Genomic DNA, 16,429 nt, shown 5'->3' with positions numbered 1-16,429 from the left:
TGGATTTTTTTTTTCCCCATACAATTTATTGTCATTCTCACCATGATTGACTGGAATTTCTAGTCAATGTATGAATAATCTTTGCTGCCACTGTACTAACTCAGAAGAATCGAGGGCACTCCGAATGTGCCGTCACTGTTCAGTTGAAGCTTGTAAGCTTACTCTCCACCCAGCGCTCAGTACGCTGAGACTGCCGTGCAGAAAATTCAGCTGCTCGGAAATACGACGTTTCGGGGCATGGTAAATGGCGGCTACCGATTTTTCTACAGAACTATATTGTGACAAAACTATTCTAACAAATAATTTGATATCTTACATATCGAAACAAACATCTGTTCCCTATTTGGGTCCATCTAACTAATTAGAGTTGAAAATCCAATGGTAACCAAATTCACCTGCGTTTTATTCCTTAGTTACATACCTACCATCATAAAAATGTGGTGCAGCCTAACGTGCAACCCCTGGGCGTGTTCATGTGCTGTATTAATTAGTTTGTTAGTTAACAAGTGCATAGTAGGCCTATAGTGCCAAGTGTGGGTGGGCTTGCCTCTCTCTTAGGAGGCCGGTGACTGGCCTTGGCTGGCGTTTCCTTCTTTCGCTCCGGAGGATCATCGCTCTTCATCTACAAAGGAAATTGACAAAGATAAACAAAAGAGAAACTAAGAGACAAAATAATAGGTGAAGTCTGAAGTAGAAGAAGGAGGTTATTTAATTCGCAACAGAAGAAGTCACGAATGTTAGCAGCCATTTTAGTCGTGGCGGTTACCAATTAGAGTATAACAGTGCTGAAAGGAAAAGATCATCAGAAGTGCTGTGCAATAACTCATCCACTCACTGGAAAGTGGTGCGAAAAGTGCAACTGACAACACGTCAGTAGAAGTTAAAAAGCAATAATCGAGGAGGAAATGACAACACTGATACAAAGGTAAGTACTTAGTGTGTTAAGAAGGAAAATCATTACGATTACAGGAACTGACAATGCCAAAATTCGGGATGTGGTGTTCCTATAAATATCAAAAATATTTTTTAAGAAAAACAAGACGCAAAATAAATCAGCGGATTGGGGCAGTTATATGACAAAATTATCACAATTTGTGGAATATATTATGTCATAGGTGCTTCAATAGCAGAAGAATTCTGTAATGAAATTTCATTTAAAGCTCTGAAGATAGACTATTATTGGTTGGTTTAACGCTTCTGGATACACTATCAGTACAAATAATAATAATAATAATAATAATAATAATAATAATAATAATAATAATAATAATAATAATAATAATAAAATATTGTTAAACTTGAGATGTGTTATAATTGGGAAGAGATCTATGTATTTAGAGGAGCATCGGAACTATTCATAAAAGAACACACGCTTAAAACTGAGTCTCTTTGTCAGCCTGATTCACGTTGAATAAAATACATGTTACTCAGAAGTGACCGACTAGAAGAAAGAGATACAATAGAAATCAGCGAACTTGGGGTAACATGTAATTCACGGACCAAGATATGTGAATGGTTGTGGATATGTTGTGTGTGAAGACAACAGGTATTTTTGAATAGTACAATGAATGGTCTAGTACCTTCTTATCACCTCCGCCAGGAACGTAGGCTTCGTTCTTGGCTGCAATCTTCGGTTGTGTCTTGCTGAAGTCTAGCTTATGATGTTCGATCTTAACTTTACCACCACCAGGCCGGTAACTCGCGTTATCCAACGAACCGATTTTCGAACGCACGGTCTTTAAGTTCGGAGAGGGAGCAGCGCCTACTTGGATTTTGTTCATCGGCACCTCTGTAAAATAAAGAACAAATAAGGTTATTAGAAGAGAGGACTAAACATTTCTAACTTGCTACTGTCATTTATTAACAAGACAACTATACAACCTCGAATACAGTCATAACCAAGAAGATTAACTGAGCTTGTTGAAAGCCTTTGTACACTGAACAGCCAAAAGTCACGGGAATGAGTGTTCCATTAGAAAATGTGCCGTGTATGACGCCTGAGCGTTGAGGCTAGTTGCGGCGTAGGCGTGCAGTCTGTCACAGACACCAGTGTCGTGAAGATGGCAACACATCGTGAGTTAACCGACTTTGAACGTGGGAGGATCATCGGTGCACGGCGCATGGGTCATAGCAATGCGGAGATTACACGCGAATTCAGGTTTCCGAGGTCAAGAGAGTCGAGGGTGGATCTTCAATATCGCAGAGAGAATGTTACCACCCGCGTAAACCACCGAACGGGAAGACCACAGGAGTTCAATGAACGTACATCACGTCGCTTCTGCAGAACCATACCGGGCGCTCGACGGGCCACTGTGAATCAGGTCACCGCCCAGTTGAATGTTGTGTGTCAGGAACCCATTTCTACCAGGAATGTTAAGGAGGCAACTGCACTGCATAGGTTTCACCAGCCGACGACGAACTCGTGTCCCTTTGCTGACACCTCGACAAAGAGCTCAACGACGTGCATGGGCCCGCGAACATCGGCAATGGACCATGGAACAGTCGCGGTGGGTGGTATGGTCCGATGAATCCCATTTCCAGTTGTATCGAGCTGATGGGCGCACGAGAGTGGGGCGTATGCCTCATGAAGCTGCGGATCCTGCGTGTCAACGAAGTTGTGTGAGCGGCGTTCTCGTGGTCGCAATTAGGCTCAATTGTCTCGCTGCAGGGAGCGCTGACAGGTACACCTTAAGTGGATATCTGCATCCCTTTTTGGCCCTGGAGTACCCTGATGGAGATGCCATGTCTCAACAGGACAATTGGCCATGTCATTGTTCTGTGGTGCCACGCAGGTGGTTGGAGGAGCACTCCAGTGAAGTTACGACCATGGATTGGCCCTCCAGATCTCCCGATCTTAATCCAATCGAGCATTTATGGGATGCTTCCGATGCCGGTGTAAGCTCTATGAACTCCGCACCAACTACATAAGACCAACTGTGGGTGGCAGTGCGAGATGCGTGGATGCAGATCCCTCCAGAACGATTCCAACATCTTGAGTCGATGCCTCAGCGTATTGCTACCGTTTTGAGGGCTCCCGGAGGAGCAACTCGTTATTAACATCACATTCAGTGTCTTCCCATGACTTTTGGCCAATCAGTGTAACTAGTAGTGTGAAAACAATGCGTTAATTTATCTAGTAAGGAGAATCAAAGAAAGAAGGTGCGTACATACAAACAAGAGAGCAGTTCAGGTAAGATCTGACAGATTTCGGTGAAGGCTGGAAGAATTATTAATTAACCTACACTAAATATATTGGTAATAACCATTTTGTCGTAAAATCAGTGGTAGTGTTAGGATTGATTGCTCTGTAATAGCTGTGTGGGTCGGAGCAGTTAACTGATGGTGATGGAAGAACGACTTTGCGTATGTACTGCACAAATATACCAATAGTTCTATTTTAAAGTTATACAAAACACTTCATATACTGAGAAAGATTTTTACAATACTAACATATACTGTAAGGCGTGTTCAAAAAGTTTCCTTTTCAGGGCGTTGCTGCAGCGGAGATGCAACATAGCGCGACTTCGATGCGCGTATGTAAGCATGGGCATGTAGACGAATGGGATTAGTGTGGCAGCCGTGCCGTGCTGAGGTGCGTGCGTTAAATGCGGCCACGTAAACTATGGTGACTTTACTACTAAATGCGTCCAAACAGGACCAACGTGCTGTTGTTATATTCTTGGCTGCCGAAGGACAAACACCGGTGGACATCCATCGGAGAATGAAAACTGTGTAACCTATGGGGCAGCGTTGCCAAAACCACTGTTGTGGAATGGTGCATCAAGTTCCGTGCGGGTCGCGTTTCGACACAATACGCCGATCGACCTGTGAGGCCAGCCGCATCCATCACGGACAACAACAAACACCCGCCCTATAGTCTTGATCTCTCCCCATGCGATTATCACGCCTTCGGTCTACTCAGAAGGGCCTTGAAGGGTCGACGCTTCCTCTCTGACGAGGATGTGCAGCAGGCGGTTACGGACTTCTTCACGCAGCAGGACACGGTGGTTTACCACACGAGGATCTTCTACCCGGTGCGTCGTCATGCTCACGGCGAGTTTTCCTGAATGGCAGGACTGTACGGCCGTCGAACGGAAACTTTTTGATTGCCCCTTATTTTACGCTCTACAAACATATTTAACTGACACGTCTGTCTGCTAGGTCATCAAAACCCGGTTGGTCAGCCTGGCGGGGTCCATCCCCTAGATATGCCCGCAGAAAAGTCAAACGTCTCTTCCTGGGTACGTCTGTGATATTTTCCGTGTAATTAGCGAGTTCGCGATCGTATCACCTCCTGTACTCACCGCTCTTCTTTGACTGGTCCCAGTAGCTCACTCTCCCTGACCTCTACTTAGTAAATATTCTTATTGCTACCGCTTTTCCCCTCACGCGAACTGTGTCACACGGGTGGATTTGGCCCTGTTTTACGGCCGAATGTCCTTCCTGACGCCAACCCTATATGGAGGGATGTAATTGGTAGTGTAGTGTGTTGAATTAATATCAAGAGGAAAGTGTTAGGACAAACGCAAACACCAACACCCAGTCCCCGGGCCAGAAGAATTAATCAGAGGCGATTAAAATCCCCGACCCAGCCGGGAATCGAACCCGGGACCCTCTGAACCGAAGGCCTCAACGCTGACCATTCAGCCAATGAGTCGGACCTCTACTTAATCTATTACACTGAAACTCAGGAGTTTAATAGGAGTCCGCCGTGTCAGTACTATACACTCTTAAACAACACACTATTACATTAATCTACTCGAACATATTTCGAGAAAATAGTCGATTCTCTTCGTCAGCGAAAATAATATCCTAAAACATTGATGACTTGATTAAGATCACGCATTACACTATAGTTAAAAATTTACAATTACCACTCTTATGACTACTACTACTACTACTACTACTACAATAATTATAACAACGACATTCCCAGTCTCATTACGGGATTACAAATAAAACTTCAACTTTTAAATATAAAAAAAATATTATTATCCGCTTTTACAATTAAAATTATTTAAAAGAACTGTCTCTTCCTTATTGTCGAAGTATATTGTGTACTCTGCACAGTTCCTCCTGGTAATAAAACTATGTGTAGACCTATATCAAATCTTGATAAAAGTAAATTTCACATCGCAGCTCCTTCCAATGACTTGTTCTCCTGGTGTGGGATGAACTTAATTGTTAACCATGCGAGCCAGGTTGCGAATCAATTTCTTCGAATATAGGTGTGACTTTGCCGAGTTATTGAGTTTGTTAATGGTTAATAATTAAGAATAAGTCGCTGAATAGAGCTGAGATGTGAACATTTTAAGCACGATTTGATATACACATAGTTTTACTATTAGAAGGCATTGTATAGAGTACACGAGATACTTTGTTTATAATAAGGAAGAGACAGTTTTTAAAAATAAATACTGTTAATTTTGAAAACGGACAACGGTTTTCTTTTATATCTAGCAGTTCAAATTTTATTTGTAATCCTATAATGAGAGACAGACAGTTTTATTATTATTATTATTAAGAATACGAAGAAGAATTGTTCATAACAACAGTCGTAATTGTACATTTTTAATTATAGCGTAAAGTGTGATTTTAATAAATTAATCAATGTTTTAGGGTGTAACATTCGCTGAGGAAACATGCACGAGTAGATAACTGTAATGAAGTCTCTCGTTTAAGAGTGTATGGTACTGACAAGGCGGTCTGCTTTTAAACTCCTGATTTTCAGTGCAAGAGATTAATGGTATAAAGTCGATAAGAAGCAAAAGAGAACGTAAAAATGGTGACATTCATAAATTATCTACGAGGCATTTTCTGTTTTATAATACTTTTTGTGAGATGTTATCATTCAACGAAAATTTCTTTTTCCTGGCATCCCTCAAGACTATTAGCAGAAATGAGACGATAACTGAGCACATGCCTAGAACAATATAGCTGCATGCTACAAATTTAAGTAATTATAGACACAGTTAGGACCTTGTAGCAAGGAAATGTTTATCGAGGTCCATCTTGCAGCTGTCGAAGTCTCCAACACTTACTCTTTTTGATACTGTATCCTTAGACAACAAAATTGGGTTTCTTTTTCCCTTGTGCGTAACCTCATTGTGTGACAGAGAACTCAGACTCATTGAAGTAAATAACAAAGATAAGTGCAGAGGGAGGGAAATATCGACAGAAACTTCACAATGGAATGCTGTCACAATAGCGTATCGATCCGTCTGAGTCGCGTGTGGTCGACTGCGTCTGCAAAAGGAAGGGAAAATATTTGTGTGTCAGGTTTATTGCTATAAAAAGAGTCATTTACTGGCCACTGCACTTTCTACGGAGCAATAACTGATAGCTAGTCGAACGTCACTTGACCTGATGCCATGATAAACTTCACATTCACTACCTTATAGCTCATCTATTTTCTCTTTAACATTTCTACCAACTTGCTCTATTATTTCCCAACCCTGAAAGTATGTTATGCGAGACTTCAAAATAGCTTGAAGGGACAGACCATCTTTCAGATATTAATATTTTCCCATAGTTAACAAAAAATTGCAATACAATTTGATCTTCTGAAGTGTTACAAATGTAGTACCAACATCCCAAAAACAGTAGCTATAATAAAATTCTGACGAATATTTTTGACACGCCCACATTCAGGTACACGTCGCATTAAAAGATAAGGACGCATCTGTACCGTATTTCAGGCAAAACTTATTTATCCTGTGTCATTTCTTCTTCGTATTTCTTCGCCTTTTTTCAGTTTATTGAGCTCGGAACTTCGAGTTAATTGGCCCAGTTTTGCGTCCAGGTGCCCTTCCTGACGCCACCCTTTGTAGAGAGACGTTTTCACTATTGCACGTTTCTGTGGTGGCTGGTAGTGTTGTTTGCGGCAAATACAAACGCCCATACCCGAGCCAGAGTAATCATCCATACAGAGTTAAAATCCGCAGTTCGATCTGGAATTGAACACAGTGCCCACCAAACCAAAGACCAGTACGCTGATCGTTCAGCCAAAGAGTAGGCATCCTGTATTATCTATTGTTGTCCTTTACTTTTCAATAATAACATCTATATATATATAAAATAACTTGTCCTGACTGACTGACTGATTCATCATCGCCGAGCCAAAACTGCTGGACAAAGAAATGAAATTTTGGGCATAGATTCATATTAAGATGTACGTGCTCGCTAAGAGAGGATTTTTGGATATTCCTTTGCTAAAGGGGTGAAAAGGGGGTTGAAATTTTAAAATGAGTGTATCTATATCTCAAAACTATGAAAGTTTACAGATGTAAAAATTGGTATTTAGAATCTCCTTTAAAAATAAGGAAACACGTATTTTTTTGTTTTCCGAACATCCCAATAGGAGGGGTGAAAAACGGTGAAAAGGTGGTTGAATGCCTTTAATCAGAATACCGGTAGTTATATCTCAGAAACTGAAGATATTACAGACCTGAAAATTGGTACCATTAATCCCTTTTAAAAATAAAGAAACACGTATTTTTTTGTTTTTGGAAAATCCAATTAATGGGAGGGTGAAAGGGGGGTGAATTTTTAAAAACAGTGCATCTATATCTCAAAACTTTTAAAGTTTACAGATGTAAAAGTAGGTATTTAGAATCTTCATTAAAAATAAAGAAACACGTATTTTTTGGTTTTCGGAAAATCCCAATAGGACGGGTGAAAAGGGGTGAAAAATGGATTGAATGCCTTTAATGAGGATACTTATATCTCAGAAACTAAAGATATTACAGACCTGAAAATTGGTACTTTTGATCTCTTTTAAAAATAAAGAAAAACGTATTTTTTGTTTCTGGAAAATCCAATTAATGGGGGGGGGGTGAAAAGAGGGTGAATTTTTAAAATGTGTATATCTATATCTCAAAACTTTTAAAGTTTATACATGTAAAAATTGGTATTTAGAATCTCCTTAAAAAATAAAGAAACACGTAATTTTTTCGGAAAATCCCAATGGGAAGGGTGGAAAAGTGGGAAAAAGGGCTTGAATGCCTTTAATGAGGCTACTTATATTTCAGAAGCTGAAGATATTACAGACCTGAAAATTGGTATTTGTGATATACTTTTAAAATAAAGAAGCAGGTGTTTTTTCGTTTTTGGAAAATCCAAATAATGGGGGTTGAAAAGGGGGGTGAATTTTTAAAATGAGTGTGTCTACATCTTAAAACTTTAAAAGTTTAAACATGTAAAAATTGGTATTTAGAATCTCCTTTAAAAATAAAGGAACACGTATTTTTTGTTTTCCGTAAAACCCAATAGGAGGGGTGTAAAAGGGTCGAATCCCTTCATGAGGATACATAAATCTCAGAAACCGAAGATATTACAGAACTGAAAATTTGTATATGGGATATCCTTTAAAAGTAAACACACACGTATTTTTTGTTTTTGGAAAATCCAATTAATGGCGGTGAAACTGGAGTGACAAATTGGGGTGAATTTTTTGAAAGACTATATCTACAGAATATCTGAGAAAGGTAAAATGTTACAGACGTAAAAAGTGGGTATTTGTAATTTCCTGTAAATGTAAAGAAACATAGGTGATTTGTTTTTGGAAACTCCACTTAAGGGGAAATAAAAAGGGGTGAAATTTTAAAATGAGAATTTCTACAGTATATATCAAAAAACTTAACATGTTACAGGAGTGAAAATGGTATTTTTATCTCTATTAAAAACAAAGAAACGTGTATTTTTAGTTTTCGGAAATACCACTTGGGTGGAAGGGGGGTGTGTGTAAAAGTAACTGAAAATGGTGTCTATGGTGGAAGGGGGGTGTGTGTAAAAGTAACTGAAAATGGTGTCGATTTCCTTTAATTAGGCTACTGATATCTCGAAAATGAAGATGTTACAGACGTGAAATTTGATATTTGGAAACTGCTTTAAAGGTAAAGAAACACGTACTTTCGGAAAATCCAATGAGGAGGGGGGGTGAAAGAATTGAAAAATTAATTGATTTAATTGTATGAGAATACATACATCTAATAAAAACTAAAGTTGTTACAGTCGCGAAAATTGGTATTTGCCTCTCCTTTAAAAACAAAGAAAAACGCGTTTTGAAGGGGAAACCATCTTGGGCGGCGGGAGTGAAAAGGAGTTGAATTCCCTTCAGGAGGACACACAAATCAAAAACTGAAGAATTTACGAGTCGTGATAATTGGTATTTATATTATTAAAGAAACAAGTATTTTTTGCCGGAAAATTCACTTACAGTTGGGGGGGGGGAAGGTAGTGAAAAAAAGTGAATTATTTTTATGGGGATACTTATATCTCAAAACTGAAGGTAATAGACGTGAACATTGGTGTTTGGAATCTCCTTTAAACACAAAGAAACACGCCTTCTTTTAATTTTTCTTTGGGGGAGGGGGTAAATAAACTTAACGGCGGTGGTGTGTAAAAGGAGGTGAGACCAATTGATTTTACTGTTCATAATGTACTTATAAGGAGCCTCCGTTGCTCACTCGGCAGCGCGACGGCCTCTCGCAGCTGTGTTCCGTGGTTCAAATCCCGATCACTCCATGTGATATTCGTGCTGTACAAATCGGAGGCGGGACAGGTTTTTCTCCGGATACTGCGGTTTTCCCTGTCATCAATCATTCCAGCAACACTGTCCAATATTTCATTTCATTTGTCATTCATCGCTTATTGCCCCAGAGGAGTGCTTCGGCAGCCGGCACAATTCCTATTGTCGCCGCTAGATGGGGCTTTATTCATTCCATTCCTGACCCTGTCGAATGACTGGAAACAGGCTGTAGATTTTCGATGTACTTATTCTGATCATAAACCGATCATTTTTAATCTTTCCTGGGTTCGATTTCAACAGCCATCTTTTCCTTCGGAGAACATTCTTAGATTACAGTTGACTCTCCTGGCATATAAATATAAATTTCGGAGGATTATATATAAAACGTTAAGCATTTAATTATAAATTTCACTATAATACCGTAGCGAAGCACGGGTATCTTGCTAGTTTAAGATATAAAAAAAAACCCCATGGCATTACAGCCCTTGAAGGGCCTTGGCCTACCAAGCGACCGCTGCTCAGCCCGAAGGCCTGCAGATTACGAGGTGCTGTGTGGTCAGCACGACGAATCCTCTCGGCCGTTATTCTTGGCTTTCTAGACCGGAAATTAAAGATATAAGTTACCCAAAAAGGAGAATTTTTTTGCAAGTTGCTTTACGTCGCACTGACAGTTCTTACGGCGACGATGGGATAGGAAAGGGCCAGCAGCGGGAAGGAAGCGGCTATGGCCTTAAGGTACAGCGCCTGGTATGAAAATAGAAAACCACGGAAAACCATCTTCAGGGCTGCGGACAGTGGGGTTCGAACCCACTATCTCCCGAATACTGGCCGCACATAACCGACTGCAGCTATCGAGCTCGGTAAGAAAGAATGTTGTAGCAAGACATGTCAGTTTGAAGAAAACGCATTCATTTTTCTTGCCTTGAAGGTGCAGTCTAATGTCTTCAGTTATCCGAGCTGATTGATATGGAAGAGCTCTAAGGAGTGTTCCATAGACATGATATCGGCTTTCGGTGTTATGTCGTGTCAAGAAAATAAGGTTCTATATTAATACGAGTTCTATATTTTTGGAGAAATCCCGAAAAGGGGTGAATGTACATCGCAGAAATGGGTGAAGTGTTGTCAAAATATAAAGCAGTACATACATTTAAGAAACATGCGTTCCTGGTCAAATGCATTTGTTGAAGTATATTATCATTAATGCCAAACAAGTAGGCTGATTCCGGAAGTAGATGCTCAGTGTCTTCAATGAGAGGTGAACTTCTGATTTAAACAAATACAAACATTTAAAATCAAGAATTCGAAACGATGAAAAAATATGATTCTAACGTTTCAAAGGCAGCAAAGTCAAATAGCAAATACATCTGGAAGAATGAGATAATTTAATCCTGTTTTCAAATCAGCCAGTGTCCAATTCCATAGAATGTCCCACACCTTCAGTGACATGTTCCTAATTTCGTTTGGCAGAAGGTGACAACCCTATTAAAGGATATCATGCCATACCACTGCCCCTTACGATTGTATGTTATACAAAAGGTGATATAGTGAGGATAAATATTTCTTTACAATTACTCATAAAATTGAAGAGATTTAGATTGCTCAGCTATCCTATATGTTCATCCATGTATGCACGTAGCTGTTCTATTTTTTCAAGTGCTGATAGATAGCACTTGGTACCAGAATCAAGATAGTGAAGTTCGTACTCTGGAACAAGCCATTTAAAAGTCGTAGACTGAGATGAATCGTTAGAAACTAAATAAAAAAGTTGTGTACATTTTAATTAACTCTGGGTCTGAAAGGGTTAAAGGCCATCGCAATCGAAGATCAAAGGATCAAAGACTTAACCCGATTTCTCCACTCTTAGAACAATCGTCACGTGAGAAAATAACATCCAACTCTCTTGATTTAGAATTGGCTGTTTACACAGGCACCTGCCAAACAAGAACTGAATTTCCTTTAATCAGTAGGTGATACATCAAACAAATAGACTTTTTAAATGTCTTACCGCTTTAGAGTCACTTCTTCAAAAATCGAGTGAGTTGTTGAAATGGATGAAAGTGCGTATGGTGCACCATGACGTGCTTCGAAGTAATGCTCAACATGCCATACAGATGTCTAGGTACAAAGTGGGCCAGAATTCACCATCGAATAGTGTTTGTATTGAAATAACACGTTTGTAGTAAGCGAAAAGTAACTAAACTATTCCTAGGCTGAGAAGATTATTTTCCCTCTTCATGTTCCTTTTGCAGTAATAGTTCGAATCTGTTCAGATACGATTTCAGGCAGGGTCGTTGTTATTATTGCAACAAGCTGGATATATTTTTCGGTGTGTGTTTAGTAGCCGATTGTTTTTTATATGATAGCTCATTTAGTATTTGTTTTCTAATCTATTGTAGATAGAATAAGAAGCGCGATCGATTAGCATCTCATTGTTAATGCACGAGTTCAACAAAAATAATGAACTAGCGAAAAAAATGAAGAAATCAGAGAGAATTACTTTAATCGCTTTATTAAAGCGGCTCAAAATGAAGCAGATCCACTGAAACTGCAGAGAAGTACTTTATCAACGGATTACGTATTAGGTGCAAAACTGAGGGAAGAAGAATACATAATAATAATATTAGTAGTAGTAGTTTGTTTTCATCATTTATGTTTATATTTAATTCCGTTGCTGTACTATCATAAAACATTGCCAATGGGATATTTTCTAATTGCGATGTGTTTGGTCATAAATGATAACAATATTATTAATAATAATAATATGTACCATTAACTACTTTACAGTTTTTAGGAAACATCAAGGCGCCAGAATTGTGTCCCGCAGGAGTTCTTTTACGTGCCAGTAAATCTGTGGACAGGTGGCTGGCATATTTAAGTACCTTCAAACACTCCTATCAGACTGAGCGGGGATCAAACCTGCCAACTTACGCTCATACATCCAGCACCCTGTCTGAACATCTCAGCCCGTATTATTATTATTATTATTATTATTATTATTATTATTATTATTATTATTTCTATTTCTACAGCTGGGAACGGTTGCCTTAATATCTTCCCATAAAGACATTCTTTACATTGACAAACACTAACAGTAACTCTACTAGCAAGCACGTTCTTGGCATTTGAACAGGTTGAAATGTCAAACGATTGTGCCGAGATTCGATATTGCAGCCTTTATTGCAGAAAGCGAGGTCACGTAGAAAATGGCCGATCACGTAGGTTGTATAACAACAGTAGATAATAAATATAATACTTAACAAAAATGGCAACACAAACAGAAAATAAATATACTTGAAAAAATATACTGACAAAACAACTGAATAAATATAGCTTAGAAGAACGCCAATACAGTCAGCTAATGTCCCCATTAAATAAATATTAAACCTGCGGGACTAAAATACTAATGTGGATACGATCGAGCTCCGGTTTATGATATAATTACACAGGGTATCAGGTATTCAAGAGAACTTGGTCATACAGATGTAATTGTGGAAAATTGATTTCATCACATCTTATCAAATCAGGTATATAATGACTTACTTGTGGCAAAGGCTACAGATAATAACAACAATATAAGGTAATATTACTTAATCTACTGATGTAACTAGACGCAGTTCTTAGCTCTCCGTCCAAAACTATTTGTTTCCACTCACGAACAATGAACTGCATAGGACTGCTCGAGGTTTTATTATGTATGTAGACTGGTGGCAACTGATTTGAGGTATCAGTTTCTCCATTAGAAACCCATGAATTGCTCACTTCTCAACACTACGTTCTAGAAACAATTAATTCAGAAACTAAATGCAGGGAATTTGGTTTACTTCTAACTGAAAAGCTCGCTTCCCTGGCTATTGGCCTAACAAAGTCAGCTGCGACTGCGCAGCATATGAGAACTTTTATGTTTAGCACGAATACAAATAATAACAGGAACTATAATTTAAGACCTCGAAATAGTCCTATTAATGGAAACCAAAACGAGCCTTTACATTACCGAAACTTATTGTAAAGCTGAGCGACATTAAGCCATTCAGACTGTGTCCTTGCCGAACACGTTAGCTTAGTGGGCTGCGGCACGGACAGAGAGAGGTAGGTTCAAATCGCCCGTGGGCTATACTCGGAATGGTTTTCAGTGTTTTCCCATTTCAACTCCAGGTAGCGTTCCCAATGCCACGGGCGTTCCCTTCCCCATTCCTATCCAGTACAGAAAACACCCTGACACAGCGGACATGAAGCTCATCCCTGTGGGATGTACTGGGATAGCAGCTACAGAACTAGGGAGCTGAACTTGTCCTCTGATATTCCCGGCACTAAAAGCCACCATGCGAGTTGGCCGCGCGTTAAAGGTCGCGCAGCTGTGAGATTTCATTCGGGAGATAGTGGGTTCGAACTCCACTGACGGTAGCCTTTATGGTGATTTTCCGTGGTTTTCAATTTTTACACCAGGAAAATGCTGGGGCTGTACCTTAATTAAGGCCACGACCGCTTCCTTCCCACTCCTATCCCATCATCGCCGTTACACCTATCTACGTTGGTGCGACGTAAAGCAGATTGTAAAAAATAAAAAAAAAAAGCACTGTATCCTTTACAATGTACTCGGCATTGTATTTTTTATTTCAAATTGCCTGCCCCAAGAAGTCAATATTAGGTTAAAGGAGCCGAAATATTTATAGCATCAAACGAGTTGGCTACGCACTTCAAGCCATGTAGTTATCATGCATCGGGAGAAAGAGAGTTCGAGCCCTGTCCTTGCTTTACCGTAAATCTTCGATGTATCAGTGCAATGTTGAGTTATTAAAGAGAAAAAAAAAACCGATAAAATGCAGAAGCCAAGGAGAGGGATAAAATGTGACAGAAAGGGTTATAGAGATCAGTTATTTTACTGTTTACTATTGTTACCGAAAGTGTTCAAATTCGATTTCTGAAGTCTGAATACATCACGAGTGGAGCCGTGGAGATTGTTTATAATTCAACGTTTGCACAACATTAAGTTATATTTCATCGTAAAATCGCAAATATACTTTTCAGCTTAATTGTTTCCTTAAAGTGGAGATACAAGACACTAAGTTTAGTTTATTAATACTATGTTCTTTCACATTTCTGTTCAATTCTTTTTTTCATATTTATTCTATGCGTTGAAGGGTTTTTGTGAGCACTACATATATTTTAGGAACATATGTCATCACTCATTTGAGTTCTGTAGGCTACAGGCACTGGAATGATTTCCAGTTTGATGTTCTTCTGTAGTAAGTTACTACAAGTACGAGGGAAATTCATTCTTAAGGTGTGTTCCTTTACCTCCCACGATCTTGTGTTCATTTATAAGGACATCGAGTTTAAATAATCGCATCCCTGGTGGAAAGTTTATTTCGGCGTGGATTGATTGTCACTTCGTTGCCTCACTCGAAAATCCAGTTAGAGAGGTTAACAAAATGTCAAGCGCTCAAGTAAGTATTTTTCCGCCAGTCAAAAAGCTTTTCTAATGTGTAAAAGTGTTGGTTAGGAGGTACATATATTCATGGATGTAATACCAGTTCAGGAACCTTCACTATATCTTGGTAAGAAATAAGGCATACATATTGACAGAAAAAATATCCGAACACCATGAAATAAGGATTGTAGAATAGGGAGATTCAGGCAATAATTTTGTCGAGGTAACATATGCAATTGATTAAAGGAACAAGAGAAAAGCCATCGAAAATCCCCCATGTTGGTCCTTTAATAACCGGTGTAACCGTCTGACTGTTGAATGCAGGCATGCAATGTGTCTTACAGGTGCCGGATGCCAGCCTGTGGGATGGAGTCCCATGCCTGTTGCACTTGGTCGGTCAATACAGGGACGGTTAATGCCGGTCGTGGATGACGCTGGAGTTGTCGTCCAATGATGTCCCATACGTGCTTGACTGGGGACGGATCGGGGGATCGAGCAAGCCAAGGCAACATGTCGGCACTCTGTAGAGCACGTTGGGTTACAACAGCGGTAGGGGGGGGGGGGGCGTGCATTATCCTGTTGGAAAATACCCCCGGGAATGCCGTTCATGAATGGCACCACAACAGGTCTAATCACCGGACGGTCGTACGCATCTGCAGTCAGGATCCTTGGAATAACAACGAGAGTGCTCCTGCTGTCATAGAAAATAGCTCCCCAGACTCGAACTCCCAGTGTAGGTCCAGTGTGTCGACGCCGCAGCCAGGTGGAATGCAGGCGCTCACCTGACCTCCTCTTAACCAACACACGGCCATCACTGGCACCAGGGAAGAACCGGCTTTCATCGGGAAAACACGATGGACCTCTACTCCATTGCCAACGAGCTCTCGCTTGACACCACTGTAGTCGCAGACGGCGGTGGTTTAGGGTAAGTGGAATGCACGCCGCAGGGCGTCTGGCTCGGAGCTGTCCTTCAAGTAACAGATTTCAAACAGTTCGTTGCGTCACTGTGGTGCCAAGTGCCGCTTGAATTGCTGCTGCAGACCCTATCCGTTGCGCCACAGCCATACGCCGAATACGGCGGTCTTCCCTCTCGGTGGTGCCACGGAGACGAAGCCCGGTCTTCTTGCGAGCGTACCTTCCTGTGACCACTGCCGCCAGCACGCATGCACAGTGGAGACATTCTTGCAAAGTCGTTCTGCAATAGCGCGGAAGGAAAATCCACCTTCACGTAGCTCTATTATACGGCCTCCTTCAACCGTAGTGAGCTCTTGCTCTGGCCTCTTCGTCGTCGTAAAGGCATTCTTGACCCGCTCACAGTAACGCCGTCCAATCTCACAGGTAACTAACGCTCTCGTACGATACAGCCCGTATATAAAGCCACGGCCGACTTGATGCGTCACTCTAGCTACCGCAGCGAGGGATCCAGTCGGCCGTGATAAAGCAAACCTGATGTGCAACGTCATGGGGCCGCT

At 40.4% G+C, this 16,429-nt stretch overlaps 1 protein-coding gene across 3 annotated transcripts in view; it reads right to left on the bottom strand.

Annotated features, from left to right (window-relative positions):
* The window catches only part of LOC136874750 (microtubule-associated protein tau), a 150,746-nt gene that overhangs the window by 119,301 nt on the left and 15,016 nt on the right, over window positions 1-16,429 (bottom strand). For all 3 annotated transcript variants that reach the window (XM_067148452.2, XM_068225038.1, XM_068225039.1), the window contains exon 4: window positions 1,581-1,789. In XM_067148452.2, the coding sequence (XP_067004553.2) occupies window positions 1,581-1,789 (209 nt within the window). The remainder of the gene's footprint in view (window positions 1-1,580; window positions 1,790-16,429) is intronic.

Source organism: Anabrus simplex, chromosome 1 (genome assembly GCF_040414725.1).
Source record: "Anabrus simplex isolate iqAnaSimp1 chromosome 1, ASM4041472v1, whole genome shotgun sequence".
Classification (NCBI taxonomy): domain Eukaryota; kingdom Metazoa; phylum Arthropoda; class Insecta; order Orthoptera; family Tettigoniidae; genus Anabrus; species Anabrus simplex.
The sequence above is the reverse complement of the archived record's forward strand: the minus strand, read 5'-3'. Positions and strand labels throughout refer to the sequence as shown.